The following is a 22,344-nucleotide window of genomic DNA, read 5'->3' on the forward strand; positions in this document are numbered from 1 at the left end:
AAGCTGTATTTTATTATTTTATATACATTTCATTCCTGGTGCATTGATGTCTGTATACCCATCCATCTTTCTGTCTGTCCATCTCTGTATCACTAGCAATTGCCTGTTACCTCTGAGGCACTAGTCCATCTGCCCACCCACCTGCGCCATCCATGCATGCATCCGTCTAGTCTGTACTTCTTTCTCCATCTCCATTATCAAGAGCCTCTCTATATACTGTGCATTGTCTAGACACTGGAACTGAGCACTAGGTAGGAATTAGCAGGTAACCGGCTTTTGAACAAAACCCTGGGTTCCTTTTCAGCTGTGATGTGGGTTACGGAGTGACTTATATCCTGGACTCCACCTTGTAGTGCTACAGAGTCACCGGCTGTGTCTATTTCTTACCTGGCTTTGTCTCTCCAGTGATTCACTTGCATGATGGTGCATACATAGATAAATAATACATTTTTGTGAATGAGTCCCTGAGTGAATGAGTTATCTTTGTGTTAGTTCACTTCTTTTATAGCAGTATTCTCACAGATGTGAGAAGACATATGGAAGACAGGCTGTATTTCTGGCCTAGTCGTGAAGAATGAAGGACATTTGCATTGGCCTGTTCAGTTAAATATACATTTACTCCCATGGGCTGAGCTGTGGGGACAGCCAGCTGTGACTCTGTATGGGACTTCTCTGTCTGAGCTCTCTTAGAGCTTCCCACACTGAGGAAGTTGGGAAAGTTCAGGGAGAAGTCCAGCTGCCTCAGAGGCTAGCATGAGCCCATAGAAGGGTGTCAGGGCCATTTTGGTGAAACCACACCTTATAGGGTTTTCTGGAGGAAGCTAGGTTTCAGTAGTATCTGGGCTGGGGAGAGGACTTTCATATCCAGGCAGAGCTTGTGAAGGCACTGGTATGAGGGAGAAGTTAGGCAGGCAAATGGAGAGCCAAGGTGAGGGGCTCCAGATGAGACTGGTACACCTTCTGTGAGAAGAACGATTCCTTTCCTTTTATTGCAAGCTGTTGGGTTCAGTAACAATATGATTTTAAGCTCAAGTTTATAAGAAAGGAAGGTCTGTTAGTATCTTAGGGCTTCCAGAAAAAATTACCACAAATTCATTTCCTTACCATTCTAGGGACAGAAATCTGAAATCAGGGTGTCAGCTCGGACACCTGTACCCTGAACACTCTAGAAAAGATTGTTCCCTTCACTGTCCTAGATTGCAGTGGCTTGGACAGGCCCCCGTGTCCCTTGACTTCTAGCTGGCTCACCCTAGTTTCTACCCCTGTTCTCACAGGGCACATTCTCCTTGTATTTATTTTTCCTTCTTCTACAGGGACACTAGTCACTGGATTTAAGACCCATCTCCACCCAGTATGGCTGAATTTTAATTGATTATGTCATCAAAGACTCTTCCACATAAGGCCACCTGGCAGGTTTTGGGTAAACACAGATTTGGGGAATTATTGCTAAAACTCCTTCCCCAGGAGAGACATCAGTAGCATCCACCTATCTTCCTAAGGTTATGGGGATAACAAACCAAAGGTATGAATCCACCAAAGTCACCTGGGGAACCAATCAGATTACTAGGCTCACATTCAGAACTGCGTGAGGGGTTATGGAGCTTAGGTGACCTTAAAAGCAGCCACACTGGAAGGTTTGCCCCTAGCAGAGATGATGGCTAGACCATGGCAGGATGAGAGGGCTTCTCTTCTCATCCTCCCTATCTACATCCTTTGGCCCCTCCCAGAGTCTCAGAGACCATGTGCCATTAGTGCAGAATTGCATACAACTGATTGGGATGGATGGATGGTCTCTCAGTGAAGATCCCATGAGCCTCCTGTCCCCTCATTTCAAGATGAGCCATCAATAGCCAATAAGCCCAGCCATGATGACGTTTGGCAAACATGCCCATCCTGACTGAAGATGGCAGCAATTTGGCCCTGCATAGCATGGCCCTATCACCTCAGGGTAGGATGTGATCTTTCCATTTTTTTAGTTTCTGGTGGGTGGGCATAGGGATGCTGGCCAAGGGCTGGAAGGACAGAGGGCAGATGCATCAGCAACAGGAATTCCTGACTGTGGTCAGGGCACGGGGGCACAGACTGCTTCTCTCATACCCCAAAGCAGCCATGAGGATATGAGAAGTGGCCCTGTCATAGTCACCTTGGCCTTCCTGCAGCAAGGGGACCATGTCAAAATTTTTTAACCTTTCCAAGTGCACCTTGAGATAGGAGGAAATGCCCAGGAGAGTAACATGGCCAAAATAACTAATGACCCAGCAAACAATGGCCCCGGGTTTTTCCATGGTCCTTCTTTTCTGTGGGAACCGCTTCCTGCTGCTGTCTTGGAGGCCTGCTGCCAGGGACTTTCCAGGTCCACAGGAGGCCATTGCTTTCCTTTTCTTATTTCCCTCCTTTCCCAGGTTCGCCGTTGTTAGCGTCTTCCAGTTCTCTGGGATTCGGACCTTGTGTGCAGTGTCTTCCTGTAACAGAAGTCCTTCAGTTCAGTGAGCTGAAGAATCACCCGGAGAGCTTGTTACAAAGGCAGAGTGTAGATACGATTCTCTGACTTTCTCATTCGTTGAGTTGGGATGACCTGATTTCAGGTGAACTGCAAAAGACAAATCTCGAAATGCTCACCCGGAGGGCACGCTTGCGGATGTTTTCCTTCAAATGCTACGCAATGCATAGGAATGATGGCTTCTGCATTTACCTGAGGTTAATTGGCACAGTTTCCACTATATTAGGCATTTAAAATTCCAGCCTCGTCTACTCCATTTACTCGAGTGCAGATTTGCTCCTAGCATTTGCTATAGCCTGAGTGGTCTGCAAGTAGCGCTAGTGGCCTCTTGAAAACATCAGAACCATCTTGCTGCAGAAGAACAAGTCAGAGGAGGGCACATACTTTGTGGTTTTAAAGGCTAAACCCAGGAAATGGGTTTAGGTTGTTTTGCATCATGAAGGGATGCGTAACATCATGACCATTTTGCCTCTATTTCTGTAACTCAACTTTCTCTTTCTGTAAAAAGAGAAATACAGGGCTTATCATTTTTTTTTTTTGAGCGAACCCTTTAGAAGTCAACGTTCTTACCTTGTATCTGTTTAGACATTTAAAGGTATTGCCGGGCAACTGGAGAGGTAGCTCAGTAGGCCAAGGCACTTACTGCTAAGCCTGATGACCTGAGTTGTATCTCCAAGATGCGTATATTAGATGTATTTACAGACAAGGGTGGAGCAGGGGTGTGTAAGGATTGAGGATGCCGTGGATGGGACAGGTTTTCCTAAACAAGTGATGTCTGTGGGCCAAGCTGCAGGACCTGGATGGAGGTGAGGAGAACTCCAAGTAAGAGAGAGCAGGCCAGGCCTGTAGGTGGAGGTTTCCTGGCACACTTCAGGATCAATATGAATGCTAACCTGGGGCTAGGCCATAGACAGAGGACACGACCAGTGGCCTATGGAGACAGACCTTGTAAGCAAAGATAAAACTTTGTTCAGATTCGTCTTGAAGAGAGTAGGGACAGTTACAGTCGGGAAGGATGGTGGTGGTGGTGAGCAGCAATGAAATCAGATGTGCCTTTGAAAGCCCAGACGTGTACCGGAGTGAGAAGTTGTCTGGAGGGAGAAAGATGGCTGGACAGCTATGAGTTAGCCAGAGATGGTGATGTTACAGGGGTGGAACACCTTCAGGTACCACCTGGGAAGAAGGGGAGTTTTAGTTGATATAGCAAAGCAATTCCAGGGCTGTGCTGCATAATCTTTGTGGCTCCTTGGTTTTTTTGTTTTTGTGTGTGTGTGTGTTTTTTTTAACAGCAGACATCAAAGCTATAAAAGATATTAAAATAGAAAGCTTCTTTCCTGTTGACTTGTGGTGTTTTAATTTGTAATTTAATGTTCTAAAAAGAAATCCTTGAGTTATCAGTATGCATTTCCTGTTCATCTTTATATCTGCAGTGCCCATCTCGAATGTAAGTTTAAATGACTCATCTGCAGCAGCATCCAAATTTATACAGCTCATGCTCTGTGCCTCACATGTGCTCAGTCCCATTAACAGTGGAAGCACTGCACATCTTGATGCCTGCGCATCCCCAGTCTGCTTGCTCTCGGCTTGTTGATGAGTAAGGGGGGACTGAAAGGAAGGCAGCATGCCCGGGCTTTCCAGTTCCCTATTGTCACGGTCTGCAGCAGTGCCTGGCTTAGTCAGAAAAAGCAGGAGTAAGAAAGGCTCCACTAATATCACAGGGTTATCTGAAGCCCTTCAAATGCTCTTGCCTTCTTGGAACAGAAAGTGTGGCCTTTCATGATTGTCACTGTCCCACCTCCACAGCTGTAGACCTAACAAGCTCCATTAGGATTCATTTTGATGCTTGCTAAGACCCCCATATACTATGGGTTTCCTAGAATTGAGGGCATCAAAGCACTGCATACCCAGGAATATCTTAATCTATGCTCACTCGTGTGCTCCACATCCTATGGGACTTCAGTTACCCAAATAGAAGTTCAGAAGTAAAAACATTTAAAGGTTTAAGACAGCTTCCACAGAGCCGTGCACTAAACAGCCCATTTCTGAGCATAGGATCCTGCACAGCTATGAACACTACATGCCAGTGCCTTGGGCTATCCTCTTGAGATTTACTTGGGTCTCTGTGTCACAGAAAAGTGCCCAGCACAGAGCCTGTACTGAGAGTCCCAGCCAGGCCTGCGATTTAAGCTTCCCAGAAGCTGAAGACAGCTGTACCTCTGTGGGAAGCTTGGTTTCCTGGTGGGTTTCTGTGCAGCTAGCACTGAGCCATTCATCAGCTTCAGGTGCCAAGAGCTGAGCTTTAGAAAATGGGGACCAAACAGGACTGTGGTTCTGCTGGCTTTTTGAATGAAACAATGAAGTGCATTGCTGATTGATTGGTTGACTGATGATTGATTACATTTGTTTGGCATGTTTGCCTGTTCCCACATGTGCCATAGTCCGTATATGGAGGTCAGTGGACAATTTATGGCAGTCAGTCCCTCTTCGCACCATGTGTTCCTGTGACATTCAGGTAGTCAGCCTTGGTGAAAAAGATCCTTTACTGGCTCAGTTATCTGGCTAGCTCTTGGGAAGGTTGTTTTTTTTTTTTTTTTTTTTTTTGTCTGTTTATTTGTTTTAGATTCTAGTTTTGGAATTTTTGAGTTTTTGCTTGAATTACATTCCCTCCTCTGGTCCTGAGCTGTTACTATGGTTTCTTTTGTCTTGAGCATAAGTTGCCAACTCTTAGAACACTTGCAGACCTACAGTCAGATAGTCAAAGGTGAACTTGGCCTTAGGATCTATCTCCACCTTTGTCATCAGCAGTCATTGTGGGTACCTGGTACTAGATGTTCTGAAGTTTGTGGCACTTCTTGAACTTTAGCAGGTATAAGACTGATTGACACCACTCTGGCTTGATAACCCAAGGTTACAGTAGCAGTACACAGGCATTGGCAATGGCTGACAGCTTTCTAACTGGACTTGAGACCTGCTCAGCAAGAGGGAGATCATGTATGGCCCTGGAGACCTAGCCAGCTACCCAGGGATAGTGAAATAAATCATCACTTTAATATACCAGCATAATCCCTAACTACATTCTGAATATTTATCCTTACACTCACAGATAAAGGTAACTCACATACTTCATCAGGTAATTTCTCTTTGTAATAGATAGAGACCATAACAAAACCATAACCTATCAAATGGAGATTATGTAGCCCAGGCCCAGTTGATAGATCTACAACACCACTCCTTTACCTAAGGCTCAGGGATCATAGGGGATTTGCTGTGAGATGTTTGTAACATAGAAATGTCAGAAGTTAGAACTATGATGACTCATCAATATGACGTGAACAAGAATGACACCAGTGGACATGCTAATGAGCATGGGGGAAACCCTGAGTGTCCTCAGCTCTACACAGAGAATTACAGGCAACCAAGGAATGTGGAGAGTGGGACAAAGAGCCTTCTCCAGGGAAGAGCACACCAGTCAGTTATCTGATATCAAATGCTTAGCTCTGAAGACTGTGTACATATAGACACATACAAGTAGCATTGCACAGGCTCAACAGGCTATATTTGTGTGTTTAGGAAAACACATAAACATATATATATGCGGCTAGTAACAAAGAAAAAGAAGCTTTGAATTTTAAATAGAGCCAGGTGTGTGTGGATTCCTCGTGGGAGTTGGAAGGGAAAAGGGGGAAATGATATAATAGTATCAAATAAATAAATAAATAAATAAATAAATAAATACCTGGGAAGCCCGGATTGTGATCTAGAGATCCCAGCCCTTCGAGGGCCTCATGATTGAGGTGGCTGAGCACAGTGCAGTGGTACTGTAGTTTGAGTACTAATTGGCTTCTCTCACTGTGTGGTAGGCAGGAGTAAGGGGTGCTCTGAGAAGCACTGGGGCATGAATGGGGACTGGGTATAAGAGGAGGTTCCCAAGAAGGGATCCTCTGAGGAAAGTGGGTGTTGGCCCAACTGGGCCTCCCTGTTTTGTCACTAGAGCACAAGCTCCCTTGCCAGAGCAGCGGCAGCAGGGATGTCAACATTCAGGGGATAGAAGGAAGCGAAATGATTTCTGAGAACATTATTAGGTGTGGCTCCTTTCAGAATTGCTGAATGCTTTTTTTTTTTTTTTTTTTAAATTTCAGGAAGTGTTTATTGAATCCAGTGGGGGAGACAATGGAGTTTTCTTTGTAATTGAACTCCTTCTGGTACTGGGGAGCTGTCACCTGGTGCCCTGTGTTGTATGTTGAGAAGCACTTGAGTGGTGCCTGGAATTAGGCTGATGAAGTCTAGCCCCTAATCCTGCTGCAGGGAGCCTGAGTGGAGGAAGGCCAGGAGTCAGTGTGGTGGGACCATTCACATGGCGAGGAGGCAGCGGGGTGGCTGGCTGGGCCTCACTATGGACATACATCTGCTTGGTGTATTTATGCCATCAGTATACAAAGCTGTCCTGGATACCTCTGGTTTACTGAGCGCTTCCTACAGGCCAGGCCCCTTGCTGAGTACTTCCATGTGCTGTTTCTCTTCTCAGAGGAACTTTGGAGGTGTAAATTCCCCTTTAGCTCCATCTCGCACAGGTGGAAGCAGTACGGTGGCCCGGTGAGTGGTGGAGATGGGACTTGACCTCCTGGGAGCCTGTTACAAAGCCCCAGCACAGACATGGAGCCGACAGGCAGGTCGAAGACCTTCATTTTCTTCCTGTGCTTTCTCTTGATTACTTGCAAGTTTGTGTGCACTGCTGGTGTGACCTGCAGGACGGGTGTCTGCTACCTGAATATGGCTGGCTTTGCTGTTCCCAAGTAATCGCAGAGTGTCAGGTAGACTTCGGTTCTATGGCCAGGGTTTGTCCCCCCACCCCTTCTTTGTCCTTTGCTGGAAAGGCTTCAGGGGTGACAGGGAGGTTATTGGCCTCAGTGTAGCTGCTTGTGTTTTCCCAAGTGAGGTTCTTGCTTGTCTGGATTTGTTCAGAGCAGGTGTGACTGCAGAGAACTGGGAGAGGCAGGTCTGGTCTGGGGGGGCGTGGAAAGACTAGATGCTGAAGTCTTCATTCACAAGCATAACTCCAATCTAAAGACCTTGATACAGAACATTTAGTGTCCCGAGAGGACCTTCCTAAGTGCTGGAAACCCTTTACTAGCCAGACCCTACTATTCTGCAGTCTTCCTCTTTGACGTTTAAAAGCTTTACAGTTATTTAGGTAAACCTCTCTGGTGACTCCTCTGAGTTAGTAGTATTTGTTTTCCCTTTACAGTGTTCATAAAGGAAGGCACAGAAAGAGACAAGATGCGACTTCCTTGATAGGTGTCTGGTAGAGGTGGTATCCTTCAGTATGAAGATGTTTGCTGAGTTCACGCATGGGCTCTGTTTCTGTAAGCCGTGGTAAGCAGAGCAGTGCTGCTTCAGTTTTTTTACCTCCTAGATTTTTTTCTGGCTCTGTGTCCTGTCGTTAATTTATTGGCAAGGCTTTTCTTTTGCTTATAACCCTTTCCAAGAAGGTCTGGATTTTGCTGGAAGTTTATCACTGTAATTTTTCAGCTAGTACACGTCACCCTCTTAATCTAATTGAGCCAGCACATCACCGAGAAGGCATCATTTTATTTGGGTGGTGTTAGTTGCTATGGTTACCTGCTGAGACTAACAGAGTCTGCGTTCCGTTCCCTCAATCAGCTTTTTGAAAACTGTTCTCTCAGAACAACAAAGGCGAGCACCTTGCTGTAGAAATATGCTAAGTATATTCTCACCATCAATCAAAGAAGAAAAAACAGAAGAGAGTCTTCAGTGGGATCTCTGAGCTCTGGTCCAGCCCTTGGTTTTCAAATGAGTTCTTTTCAGTTGTGTGTGTCGCGCAGTGGCTCGCACTGGGTTCAGTGTATGTGGTGGCCTCGGGAGGCGCCTGCTGTTTCTGCTTCTGATACAGGTCCCATTATATTTGCAGAAGTTTTCTCATGCAACCATCCTTCCAGAGTCTTTTGAGATCTTGCACATCACTATTGTGCGACAAGGGCAGGCAGCTTTGGTCTTTGCTTGCAGGTCTTAGGTAGGAGTTCAAATCCCAATTCAAAGCGTATCGTGCCTTGAACACCACCTCAGGCATCACCTGGGACCTCACGCAGGCCTGGAGATCCTGGCTTGCAGGACTCTGCATCAGAATATGCCTTGAGAAGATACTGATGTGATCTCAGCATCACAGAATATGCATTACAAGATATGCTGCCCTGGAGGGAACGGCTTTCCACAGTGGAAGCTGAGGCTGGAGACTCCAGGCAGGGCCCCATGCTGGCCACCTCCCTGCTTGTTGGGCTTCTCAGGCAGTTCTGGGGCACTGAGAGAGAAGACTTCTTCACTCTCTGGTTTTCTTGGCCCTTCTGGAATTCTCAGCCTTAGTCTTACTTGTTTACCTGCAGACCACTGGTCTCATCTGGATGCTCTCATTTTCCCCGTTTGAGACAATAGTCCAGGCTGTCCTAGAACTTGTGATTCCCCTGCCCCAGTTCTTAACTCATCTTCTCCTTTCTAAAACATAATTATGGAAGGGCAGTTTGCAGAAAAGCCTGGCCTTCCCTAGAAGCCCAGTCTTTGTATGTTGGCCTGGTCCTTTTACCTGTCCAATCTGGGACTGTGATTTTTCCCCTTCCAGGCAATAGACAAAAATGGTCTGATGATACCAGCACTCCACCTCTCCTGCATTTAAAGGCCTACAAACTACACTTGTCTGTTTGCTTGTTTTGTCTTGTTTTTTAAATAACACTGTTTTTAAAAATCATATTACTTTTGGAGGACTGTGTGACATATCAGGTAAGTAGTTGACAAATTGTGCTAAATTCCCAGCCTCCAAATAAATTCTGCCTCATTTTTCATCTGGGAGGAAATTGTAAATTTGTACATGTTTAAAATTCTCTAAGCAACTGAATAAAAACTTCAAACGAATTTGTAGTAGTGCACTGGAGTATGGTTATTTGGTTAAGCTGTGAGTCAGCAAGGCAAACATGTTTCACGATCATGACACTTAAGGTTCCCTTTCGTTACACTCTTCCCTCTAACTGGCTAATGGGGTTTTGCCCCATCTCTGCTCCTGGGCAGGAAGGCAGATCAACAGCTGTCTTGTGCTAAGCTTTCTCCACTTTTAATTCCCAGGACACCTCTGGGAAGTGCATGTTGTCCTTATACTTTTATAGACACTTGGAAAGGTGGAATAGTTTGGCTGAAGGCACAGAGCTAAGAAATGGGAGACCTGGGGTTTGCATCTGTGTTTGTGGAACCCAAGCATGGCAAACCTTTGAAGTAAGTGTGTGTGTGTGTGTGTGTGTGTGTATGTGCTTGTGCGGGGGGGGGGGAGAATATTAGCATATTTGTGTATGAAAGGAAAGAAAAAGAGACAGGGAGATAGAGACAGAGACAGAAGAGACAAGAGAGAGACTGATTAATTGATCTGTACTTGAGCATCCTGGAAATACCCTCTGGTTTTTTGCGCCCTTACTGGGTTAGTTTTCAGAATGCGTTTCTTTGTTTCTAACTAACCAAATACCAGCTTTCCTTGAGGGACTTTTCCTTGCACCAGCTTTCTGTCTCATTGTCGCTTAGGATAGCTTTCTGAATACAGTACCCACTTCTCAGGTCCACTTCTGCTTCATGGCTGGGCTCTTGTGTCATTGACCTGATACTGATGAAAACAGTTGATGTCTTGGTCCCAGCATCGGCAGATGTTTGCTAAGCACCTCATGCAACACGCTGTCTTTTAATATGTTCTGGGTGGTGGGTGTAATTAAGAGACAAAGCCTGCGCCTATCATGTGTGTGGCCCTACACAAAAATAAGCCCCTAAACTTTCACCCATGGCTCAGTGATTAAGAACACTGGCTGCACTTCCAGAGGTCCTGACTTCCACATGGTGGCTCACAACCTTCTGTGATGGGATAGGGGCCCCTCTTCTGGTGTGCATGTAGACAAAGCCCTTATGTACATAAAATACATAAAAAATAAACTATAGAAAGTTAAAAGATCAGTCATTAGCGTTTAACATCAAGGGTTCTTATGGGGATAAGCTAATATTTATAACATATAAAGCACATAAATAGTGTAGAACTATAGATGTATTTGTGTAAATGTGATAGCTCAACATATTAAAGCATATAAAAACTATAATACTTGGGAAATACAGGTATGTTTATATCTGTCATATCTACATACATAATTCAGTGAATCTAAGGACTACTGATCATTCCTGAGAGGACTTTAGGTTTTCAGGAGGAAGCAAAGTTTCTTACTCATTGCATACTCTCTTCATTGACTGTCCAGTGCTCTTTGTACACAGGTCCAGTTGGAGAGGTGTCCTCTGTCAATGGCTATCCCTTGCCTTGGTTTCATGATCTCTCAGCAAAGTAAAGTAAGCCAGAGTGGCACCTTATTAAAGACTTCACCAGTGTTGAAGGTGATCTTGTTACTCTTATGTGACGGCCTGGTTCCAGTTTCTACACGGGAGAACGTCTAGGTTCTGTCAGTTAACATGGAAGCCCTTCTGGTGGGTGATTCAGACCTTTCTTTGCATTCCTTTCTGTCTGTTTACCTGGCTGTCTGTTTCTGACAGTTTCAGTTTGCTTGTTTGTGTACGTTTTTGCTCCATTTTTTTTTCTTTAACTTCAGAGTACCTTTCCGAGCCTGCCTTCTGCCCACATCTCTTGTTTTCTGTATATCCAAACAAGGCTCAGCATAAACATTCTTCTCTGTTTTTCTCTTTTCCCTTTGTGTTGTTGCTCTCTCCTGTGGCCCAGCTGCAGTAGTACCCCACATGTACTTCTGTAGCTGCCCCCGTCTCTGATGGCCTTGGCACGTGCTAACTTAATTTATAGTTTTGTATGTACAGATTAGACCCTTCTACCTTGAATTATCTTTAAGGATATGGGACATGTATAAGCCATTCTTCTACTAATATATTGACATTAGAGCCCCAAGCATTTGAGTACACCAGGCATCAGAGCATAGGAGGAGCAGGTTGCTTATACTACCAGATTAATTAACTCTGAGGCCCTCAGAAGGGCTAAGCCTTTCTGAGCATCAGTCTCCCTAACTATAAAATGTAAGGAAAATAAAACCAACCTATTTTATAGGAGGCAAGATTTCATCATAATTTAAAAACTGTATCACAGTTAGAAATCAGTCAACTAATACATAATCATAGCTATTTTTGATGTGTATTAATGTGGGCTTGAGACTTCTTTATCTTTAAGGGAAAATTGATGTAAGTAGAATTTAATTCAGTTCCCTCATCTTGGAAAGAGTCACGCCCTTCCTTGTCCCACTTGATTTCATTTCTATAATCAACCCTGAACGTTTTATTAGCTTTGATACTACAGTCCCAAACCAAATTCTTCTGGGTTAGTGCTGACTCTTGCTTCATTTAGGAAATAAAGATTTAGGGAATGGCTTTAGGAGAATCACACAGATGGATAATCAGAGTACATATCATTTATGCGGTTGGCTGATCTTCACGGTGTATCATCTACTTTAGATAAGAGGTGTTTTGAGTTGATCCCAACTAGATCTGGAAGAATAATAAGGCATTCATTTTTGGCAGTGACTTCATAAAATATATCCCCTCCAGAATATTCCAGATAACATCCATCCTCTGAATATCAGCGCATCTCTTCCCACTGGAGGCTAGGATCCTCCTATAATTAGAATCAAGCATCCTCAGGATACTTCTTTCAAGTTAACAAGTCTTCATTAAAAGGGCCAGGATCTTTCTTAGGTATTGTCCAATGTGGTTGATCGCCACCTAGTGGGCACAAGTAGCACCTTGCAACACAGACTCTAGTCGAATCAATTCTTTTTGTCTGGTTCTGAGATACAACATAGTCTTCCGGCTGATTCATAGAGGGGTGCAGGATGTAAAATGGCATTTAGCAAAAACACTATCACCTTTCCTCTCCACAGCTAAGTACACTAGCGTGTCTGTAAAACACTGTGTTCTGAGCCTGGGAAAGCTTGTCTTCAGTGTGGTTTCTGTAAGAAGGACTCACGCTCTGAGAACTCTTAGACTGTTGACTTGGGGCTTGGGGACGTGTTGGGGCTGGCATGTGGCTGTGGTTGCGTCTTAGTTTGCTGCTAGTTTATCTCTCTTGGCCGTTGGTGGAAAGTTTTGTTTAATGCTCCTGCTGAAGGTAGCTCTCCCTTCAGCCTTGTGAAAACTGTCCGCATTGACAGTATGAGAGGAGGTGGTCCCATATTAGTGGTAAGCACATTCCATATACATCACCCTCCACCTAGGTTCCCATTAGTCAGAGAGCTTTTACTGACCTACTAAATCTCCTATCACCCCCCCCCCCCCCGCCTCCATCCAACGTGGAGCTGGGAAGTTTACCTTCAGTGAAAGCTGATGTTTCTGTGGAGATCCCTACGTCTGTCTGTCACTGTTCCCTCTGTGACTCTTGTTCACCACCAGGCTTGAGCTGAATTTTAGAGCGCTAAGGGAGAGGCATTAAGGGACACTATTCTGTTTGGGTAGAACTCACTACTTTAAGGCATATCACAGAGTTACAGGAACTAACACCAAGTTTCTATGAAGGAGGATTTGCATAGTGTTCATGAAGTAAAAAATAGGGTCAGATTTGGGTTGGTTAGAAAAGCCAATGAAGGCTTCTTGAAGAAACCTCTAATCTGGAGGGCAGACTGTCCTGAGATTAGGCGGTGGCAGGTCACATCTTCAGTGTTTTTCAAGCCTTTGAGAGGGCTTCTAGTCTCCTCTCTAGCTCTCACAAGGCTGACAGAGTTGGGTGGAGAACTTGCCATGGAAGTAGTGGGGAGAGCAGCGAGGAGGCTGGGGCAAGCATGTAGGCCAATAGTAATATTCATTTGGGACACAGGGCATTGAAGGCAATGGGAAGAACTGGCAAAATTAAGAGCCATTCAGCACAGATTAGGCTTGGAGACAGTCACTGTGCATGAGGTTGACAAACTGGGGTCAACATGTGTGGCAAGACAGGGAGGCCCTTCCTCACCTTTGGCTGATCTTCTTAGAAAAGGTTAGATGGGTGTAGAGTTTGAATTTGACTGTTTAGAACTTCACTTATGGGTGAAGAGGAAGAGTAAAGAGTAGTCCTTCAGGAACCATCTCTCTCTCTCTCTCTCTCTCTCTCTGCTCATGGTGGTCTTCTCTGGTGACTCTCAGGTACCTGCACGCTGCCTTGTGCTGCTGCGTCCAAACAAGGCAGCACAGCATACTTTGGAGGTGACTGCCTAGGGACCGGAGGCATCCTTTGTATGTTATGAGATGAAATCACTGAGGGAATGGCTTCGGAATCATCCCAAATGTAGGGTGATGGGGTGGAGGAGGGGAACCTTAGCAAGCAAGACCTAAGGACTTTGGTGTTGAGCTTTCTGTAGCCAAGAGGGCAAATCCTAGCAAGTTCTTATATTAGGAGTCTGCTTTTAGGAACTACAATCACTTTCTACATCTGGAGAGAAAGATGTGACTAATGGAAATTCCTAACATAGTTAGATGCAATTCGAGTGACTTTGAGGGCACAGAAATACAGCATATCTACTAAAATGAAGTGGAATTATAAGGTTACCTTGAGTTCCTTATTATGTGGGTGTGTACATGTGTGCACAGTTATGTTAAGTTTTACCCAAGGAGAGAGATTGGATTGACTGTGATATCACTGATAAAGTGAAATTAAGGTTGTTTTCTACAGTGTTTGGAAAATAATGACACAGCTTCTGTGCTAAGGCAGCACCGTGCTTGTATTCAAGCCTCTTGATTGCTTTGCACAGGAGTATTTGCTAAGGCACAGCTTGGCACCCTCCGAAGAGAAGGGCACCGTCCTCTGGCCTCAGTGAGTAGAAGGTTTTAGGAGCAGTTTCTCAGACGTCCAGGCTTGAAGCTGCTTTCCTGTCCTTATTTTCCTCATCTCCTTGAAGGTCTTGTATTTCTTGGATGTAGGCAGTACTCATTTTGAGCTGCCCTGCCAGCATCCTGCCCTCCTGGAACAGCAGTTGTGCAAAGTGAGCATTACCAGCGTATGCAAAGTAAACGTTACCGACTCTGGCTCCATGCTGCGTCTTGTGCTGCCCGAACATCAACCAGCAAGGTTATATGAGCAGGGACTGAGCACCCAGCCCCAGCCCCAGCCCCAGCCCCAGCCCCAGCCCCAGCCCCAGCCCCAGCCCCAGCCCCAGCCCCAGCCCCAGCCCCAGCCCCAGCCCTTTAGCCCTTCTTACTGGACTGCGCATGCTTGAGTCCTGTTTACATGGACTCCAGCAATCTACCTTTAGAGAGCTGTGTACCCAGAGTGATGATTGACACCAGGATAGCTACTAAGAAGCAGTGACTTTGAGTATTCTTACTTTCTATTTTCAGCATTGTTCTAAATGCCACAGAGGGGCTGAATCAAGGGACTGAGCAGTGTAGAGTCCCCACACACTGCAGGGACCTCAGTCCAGAGGATCTGATGAGTCACAAGTATGCAAAAATGCTTGTATAGTAGGTCTCCCTCACCTGTGGGACACCCCCAGGCTCTGTCCAATGACTGACATTTTATGTCTTATCTGGGATCAGTTAACATAGGTAATCTGGATTTGAACCCAGGATCCAGAGCTGGTTGGAGTAGAAGCAAGAGTTTAGGACTGATCATTCTGTACCATGCATCTCAAAGCATGCAAGCAGAGAAGGGTACTTCCCTAGAGTAAACTAAAGGTGCTGCGCTTCAGGCCAGGCACAGATTCCAAGCAAGCCAAACAGCAGGTGTCTCTACTAGGTCCAAGGTAGCTCCTTTCCAGGTTCCAGGCTCTGGAATTCGCATGGCGTTCAGCTCTCCGCTCTGGCCTAGAGCCCTGTATTGACTTCAGTGCATCTCATTACCTCATCTTCCACCAGGCCCAGATCTAAGCCTCTCATCTGCTGAGGGCCACCAGACAGTGAAATCAGGTTACCCTGTGCCTGTAACCTGGCAAGGCAGCACGCCTTCAGAAGGCCCACAGAGGCCCCGTTGTTTGGCACAAGCTGATCCCTCATCCTTGATGTCAGCTGCTGGCAGCATAGCCTTTCAGGTGCACCCTGGAAGCTTTCCAAGCCCAGGCTGTGTTTCAGTCTCTACTTTGTTGGGGTGATTGTCAGCATAACTCTTTCTTGTCCCGCTGAGGAGGCAGAGGAGTGCCATGCAGAAAGTGAAGAAATCTCACTCACACACTCTCTGCTCAGGCCTTATTTCGTGAGTCCTGGTCGAGGGCCCGTTTGGACTAAACTATGACTGTGTGCAGCCACACTCACAATTGTTATGCTGTGCTTTGGGGCTCTTGGGGTCTTTCTCTTCCACTTTGAAATAACTTCCTTTGTGTTTCCTCTCTTGTCTCTCCAGAGTCTTGAGTTTCCTTCCTCCCCGTAGTGTTCTGACTTTGAGGCTTGCCAGGAGTGAACTGTGTTCTGAAGGAGACCCTCTGTCCAAGAGGCCGGTTCTGAGAGAAGCCTGGTTCCTAGCTGCTGTCATGTTTGGACCCTTTATGAAGGAGTCTTCCATCAAAGTGTCTGTACCAGGGAGTGATTTGAAACTGATCCTGTGTTCCTTTCCACCCTAAGTGCCTCCTATTGTGGAGTAGAACACGGTGCTTTGCCTAGGACCCATGTCATCTGAGCTGTGGAAAGATGGTCCAGGATCTCTTCAGTAGCACAAGCCCCAGACTGAGAACATCAGCACCCCCTGAGCCCCGTGACCCTTTACTAACAGCTCTGGCTTGGAAGGGACCCTAGGGGCTGGGTTTGTATATCATGCCCCTTCGTCATTTGTTTAGCATACGCCAGGCCGATAGCACTGCACATAGCAGAAGAGACAAGCCAGTCAAACGATGGGAGCCGCCAGTCTTAACCTTAAGGGAGAAAGGGGGAGCAAAAGAGGGGAGGGCTGAGGGACTAGGATACTTTAAGAAAAACAGTTGTTTCAAAATTACAATGTAATTATTTCAATTTCCCTTTCCCTCTTTGCTCTCCTTCCATTCTCTCCCATGTGCCCCTCCTTGTTTTCTCTCAAATTTATGACCACCTTTTCTTTAATTTTATACATATATAGATATAGATATATATAGATATATACACACACACACATGTGTGGGAGTCTGGGTCTGGGAGGGTTGGAGAACTTGGGCCTTGTCTGTCTGTAGTTGGAGGAGGAAGCCATGTGTGTGTGTGTGTGTGTGTGTGTGTGTGTGTGTGTGTGTATGGGGTGTGTGTGTGTGTGTGTGCATGGGGTGTGTCCGTCTCTGAATAAAAAAGCTACTGTATGACCCAGCTATCCCAGTCCTTGGGCATATGCCCAAAGGCCCTGGCATCCTATATATACTCCACAGATACTTTCTCAACCGAGCTCATTGCTGATCTGTTCCATAATAGCTAGGGAATGGAAACAACTTAAATGACCTTCAACTGAGGGAAGGGATGCTTCTGCTTAGCAAGTCACGTTGATCCAGAGAGCCAGACCCTCCGGTCTTATTAGATCCAGGCCTCGTTACCACTTGTGCTGCCTCCTCTTCCCCTCCACTGGGAGTTTGAACTTAATGCCATTTCCCCTTCAATGTGGGAAGCCTGGATAGATGGTAATTTGGATGATTAACCTAATCTGCAGGAAGGCTGCATGTGGAATTAAGTTAAGCAGTCTTGTCTGTCAGGCCACTTAAATGTACCTTGGTGATTTTCTGCCCTGAACAGAAGCCGAGGGCTCAGGAAGGATCGTTAGCTTTTATTACTGTCTTAAAGGAAAGTTTAGTTTTTAAATTTGACAAGGGCCCCAGAGAGTCTTCATTATAGAGACCATGTGTGGGGTTGGCTTCTTAGGAAAATCCCAATAGAAAACATTGGTAGGGCTTTGTTCTCCCGGTGGCTATGGAAACTGACTGGAAATTTGTCAAGCTGTGGTCTAATGAGAATGGGTCTGGGAGGGTCAGAGAACATGGGCCTGTCTGTCTTTAGTTGGAGGAGGAAGGCAGGCACGTGTATACTTTGAGACAGCGCAGCACAGGCTCTTCCTGAGTTCTCTTGGATCTACAGGATGGGTTCCAGAGTCACACTTGGGGACAGCTGTGCTGACCACATGGAGGGTTTGGCGGCATGGACCTATAGGCTACAGGGAATGCTGCTGCTGCTAATGTTGCTTCTGAGCCAGGCTTCCTCCCTGGTCTCCTGAAGTGTTAATATTCCCAGGTGCCAATTGGAGATGATATGTCTCAGTGTGTGGTTATAGAAAGCATACATAGGATTAAAACATACATGCGTGAATGCATACATACATACATGCATACATACATACATACATTGTGGTGTAGGGAATCAAACCTACAGCCTTGTGCATGCTAGGCTCGCACTTGATGACTGGACTGTATCTCCATCCCATAAGATTTGAATTGTTAAAGCAACTGCAATAAAAATGTTAACTTCTAGAGCAAGTTAATACTTTATACATAGCACATTAACTATTTGTATAAAGTACTGTCCTGTAAACAGGCATTTACTATTTTGAGTTAACATTTGTCCTGTGAAATGGTCTAAGGAACAAACCTTGCTAAGTATACACAGAAGATTCTAGAAAGGGCAATGAGTAGGAAGGCCAATTTAATGTCAGTAATTTGTGTTTTCCTCTTTTTTTATTTTTTTTCTTATTAGATCTGTCTTCGGCAAAGCGGAAGTTTGCAGATTCCTTAAATGAATTTAAATTTCAGTGTATAGGAGATGCGGAAACAGATGATGAGATGTGTATAGGTAAGTCACAACCTTACTGAAGATGAGAACATTTGCCATTCACTCCAGCAAGCCTTTTCCTGGGCTAGGAAGCCCATAAGATTGGTAAGTGCAGAAATTCTGCAGATCATGAAGAGCACAGATGTGCGGAACGGGATGGGCTTCTCCCTGCACTGGCCTCCCTCATTGTCCAGGGGCAGGAGGAAGCTAGAGTTTATATGAGATGCTCTCATCCACCTTCCATCAGGGTTCTTCTGGCTGGTTCTGTGACATCCCACAACGCCTTAATCCAACCATGGCACTAAGGGCCTGGGGCAAGAGTGAACGCAGTGGTGGAGAGTGGATCAAGGTTATACAATGTAAGCTAATGGACTGAGATAAGACTGGCACGATGTTTTAGCTGACTTTTTACAACTTTAAATCTAACTAGCATGTCAGTGAACTTATCTCAAGTTCTTTTGTTTTTTGTTGTATCTTTAGCTTTTCAATTTTCACAATTTTGATCTAGTGGCTTTCCATTCTGGCCTGGTAACAGGAGGCTGGAGCCATGTAACTGTCACTACCTGCTGAGTAGAAGCAGTGCTAAGTGGCTAGCTCCCTGTGTCGCCACCGAGGCTGAGGTGAGCTTCTGTGCGTCACCATGCTGCCCTGCTCCCCTCTCCCCTGTCCCTTGCTTTCTTCCGGAGGCAGTTCTGCACAGTGTTGGCATGGTCAAGACTCACCACTTTTCTAGGTCTCATTGTCTATTCTTTTCCCTTACATTGGGCTTCTTAATTGATGCCATAAAGGGAAGAAGAATTAAGAAGAAAATAGGGCTGGGATTTTAGCCCAAGGGTAGAGCATGGGGTTAGTGTAGGCTCTGGGTTCAATTTCTAGTACCAAAGAACTGAAAATTGAGAAACCTAAGGTTGTTCATTAGCCCATTAGATTTTGTTTTTGAGTCTGTTGCCAAGCAGAACAGCAGGATTTGGGTCTGAGCAAAGGCAGCTGGGGAGTAGCTGAGTGCAGTGCAAATGTATCCTTGTTGTAAGTCAGCGTTGCCCAAGTATCCTGATGATTTGGGCTCTGTCACTGAGTGCCTGTTGCCTTCATGAAAGAAGGATTCTGGCACAGACCGTCTGTGTTTGACTGCTGTGCTGCAGGCTGCATCCTATCAATGAGTGGCTTCAGAACTCAAGGTGAAGGAACCAAAGGAGATGCCAGAGATGTGGCTTCTGTTGCACACAGAACTATTTGTTTAGTTGTCATGTTCCCCCCACCCCCCCCAACAAAAGGTTGGATTCTGATGCAAAAGATTGAAGGTTAAATCCTGAACAGGAAATCTTTCAACTCCTTAGTGGAGCTCTGCCCTTTCCAGCCTCAGGGCTGGGAGCCTGCCAGCACCTCCTTGGTCCTGGGAACTCTCAGGAAGGGGCGGGGCTTTTCCTTGGAGAAATCCTTCTGGCTGGTGTTCCAGGTACAATTAACCCACATTTCTGGGTCATCCTGCCTTTAGTGGTTAATGATTAAAGATGAGGGAGTCTGAGGACAGCAGTTGACGTTGGGTGTCTCTGTATAAAGGGATTGAAATCCGTAAGTTGCTCTTATGCAGTCATCATGATTGAAGTCTGTAAGTTGCTCTTACACACCCATCATGATTGAAATCATTAAGTTGCTCTTACACACGCATTATGACTGAAATCATTAAGTTGCTCTTACACACCCATCATGATTGAAATCCAATCCCTAAGTTGCTCTTACACACCCATCACGATTGAAATCCCTAAGTTGCTCTTACACACCCATCATGATTGAAATCCCTAAGTTGCTCTTGCACACCCATCATGCTACTTCACCTAATGGCTTCTTTCTTTTTCCAGCGAGATCTTTGCAAGAATTTGCCGCTGTTCTCCGGAATCTTGAAGACGAGCGGAGTCGAATGGTGAGTGTCCTGGGCTGACCGCTGGGCTGCTCTCGCTCCCGGACAGTCTGGGTACACTGAGAGAAAAGGAATTTGCTGTCAGAAGACTCTGCCTCTATGAACTTGCAGGCTGTGAACCTTTGCAGAATTTGAAGCTCTCTGTGACTGTTAAAGAATTACTAGTGCATAACTTCGGATGAGTATCATTGTCCTAAAAACTCACTATAGACCTGGGGATATTCACACATTATACCAAAAGATGGAGGAATTTCTTTAAGGCCAGCAGAGACCCTCCCTTTTGTGACTGCTTCCTGTGGTTTGCTTGAACTCAGATTGGTCTGGCAGGGGCAGGGGCAGGGGCAGGGGCAGGGGCAGGGGCAGGGGCAGGGGCAGGGGCAGGGGCAGGGGCAGGGGCAGGGGCAGGGGCAGGGGCAGGGGCAGGGGCAGGGGCAGGGGCAGGGGCAGGGGCAGGGGCAGGGGCAGGGGCAGGGGCAGGGGCAGGGGCAGGGGCAGGGGCAGGGGCAGGGGCAGGGGCAGGGGCAGGGGCAGGGGCAGGGGCAGGGGCAGGGGCAGGGGCAGGGGCAGGGGCAGGGGCAGGGGCAGGGGCAGGGGCAGGGGCAGGGGCAGGGGCAGGGGCAGGGGCAGGGGCAGGGGCAGGGGCAGGGGCAGGGGCAGGGGCAGGGGCAGGGGCAGGGGCAGGGGCAGGGGCAGGGGCAGGGGCAGGGGCAGGGGCAGGGGCAGGGGCAGGGGCAGGGGCAGGGGCAGGGGCAGGGGCAGGGGCAGGGGCAGGGGTGGTGGTGGGTAGATGGGGGTGAAGACTTGAGTGTGCACGTGCAAATGCCGAAGAAAGGGAAACGGATCTGCTGAGTCTGATTCTTGGCCCTGCCAATATTTGGGGCCAGGGTATAGTAAGCAAATTGCTGTGGCTTGTAATAGGAGAACAGTGCTTGGATTATACCTCTGCAAATTTATCATTACTCTGCGCTGTCTGCATCACAAGCCTCTTCCCACCCTGGGAGAGCTTTACCATCAGCTAAGCCCAGCAAACTCCACCCTTTCGGGGAGCCATGGTTCTGTGAGATATTTGGCCGTCCATTGTGTTATCGTTCCTCACATTCTGCACTTACCCCATTCCTGGACAATTACTAGGGGCACTGCGTGGCTAGTAAGCATGAGTTCCTTGTGGGCAGAGAATGGCTCTCTCTGTGCTCCACCATCAGTCCCATTACTCCTTACTGTCTTTAGTGAGAACACAGGTCTTGTTGAGACCAGACAAGATAGTGCTTATAGTCCCAGATGAGGACTTGCCTTGCTTCCCACATGAGCAACTGAGCGCTGGCATATTCTGAGTCTCCTTAGGACTAGAAGCTCAGCATGGGTGCCTGCTGAAATAACCTGGGGGTGGGGAGGTACTTCACTAACACTGAGGTCTGGGACCAGGACCAGAGGTTGTGTTGTTGGTCTAAAGCTGGCCTGGCTCCTGAGATGTGTAAATGATCTCTCAGGGATTCTCACGTGCAGCTGAAGTGGGAAACCACTCACCCATGGGCTCAGCACACCTTTTCGAGCTTCAGAAACTTGCAAACGGTTTGTAGGAAAGACTTCCATAAAAGCATTAAACAGTCCCAGCTAGCAATAAAAACCAGAGAAGTTCAATTCTGTTGCCACACTGCAGCGCTGATGTGCGCTCTGCCTAGGGAAGTGCTTTCAAAATTAAGAAACAGGCAGTTGGGGATAAATAGGGAAACTGGCCCTTTTCTGTCCCTCCCACTGTCCGGTCCGTTCTTCACTGTGTCTGTCAAGAGCCTCTGGCATTTACTGTGTTGCGTTTGTGAAGGGCATGCATATGATTTAGAGAAAATAATGCTTTGTTGAAGCGAGATTCCTGAAATAATTAGTTGAGAGGCATGTGAGCAATGAGTAAAGATTGTAAAATATTGTGCCTCTTTAGAGAAGACTGTAGAATCTTAGAGCCAGTACAGTTTAGCCCCCTCATCCTTTGGATTAGGAAATTAGAGCCCAGAGAATTTCAACGTTGTGTTCATGGTCACACACTTGGCAGCTTGTCAAGAAGTCATTCATTCACTCTCTAGGTCATTCAGAAAGTGTTTGAGTGCTCCTTTGTTTCTGATTTCTTCAACACGTTGGGAACACTGGGGAATGAGTGAGTGTTTACAGGGCGATGTACATGTGTCGGTAGATAGTACTGAGCCAGAAAACTACCTCGTGTATG

At 46.4% G+C, this 22,344-nt stretch overlaps 1 protein-coding gene across 5 annotated transcripts in view; it reads left to right on the forward strand.

Moving 5' to 3' along the window:
- The window catches only part of Arhgap26 (Rho GTPase activating protein 26), a 386,814-nt gene that overhangs the window by 85,594 nt on the left and 278,876 nt on the right, over positions 1 to 22,344 (forward strand). For 4 of the 5 annotated variants that reach the window (XM_021150730.3, XM_085833661.1, XM_021150728.3 and 1 more), the window contains exons 2-3: positions 18,137 to 18,232; positions 20,071 to 20,132. In XM_021150730.3, coding sequence (XP_021006389.1) covers positions 18,137 to 18,232; positions 20,071 to 20,132 — 158 coding nt within the window. Of the gene's footprint in view, positions 1 to 18,136; positions 18,233 to 18,458; positions 18,571 to 20,070; positions 20,133 to 22,344 lie in introns of those variants that run through there. The other variant, XM_085833662.1, reaches the window with a different exon arrangement.

Source organism: Mus caroli, unplaced genomic scaffold (genome assembly GCF_978045245.1).
Source record: "Mus caroli unplaced genomic scaffold, Mus_caroli_1 scaffold_19, whole genome shotgun sequence".
In the NCBI taxonomy this organism is placed as follows: domain Eukaryota; kingdom Metazoa; phylum Chordata; class Mammalia; order Rodentia; family Muridae; genus Mus; species Mus caroli.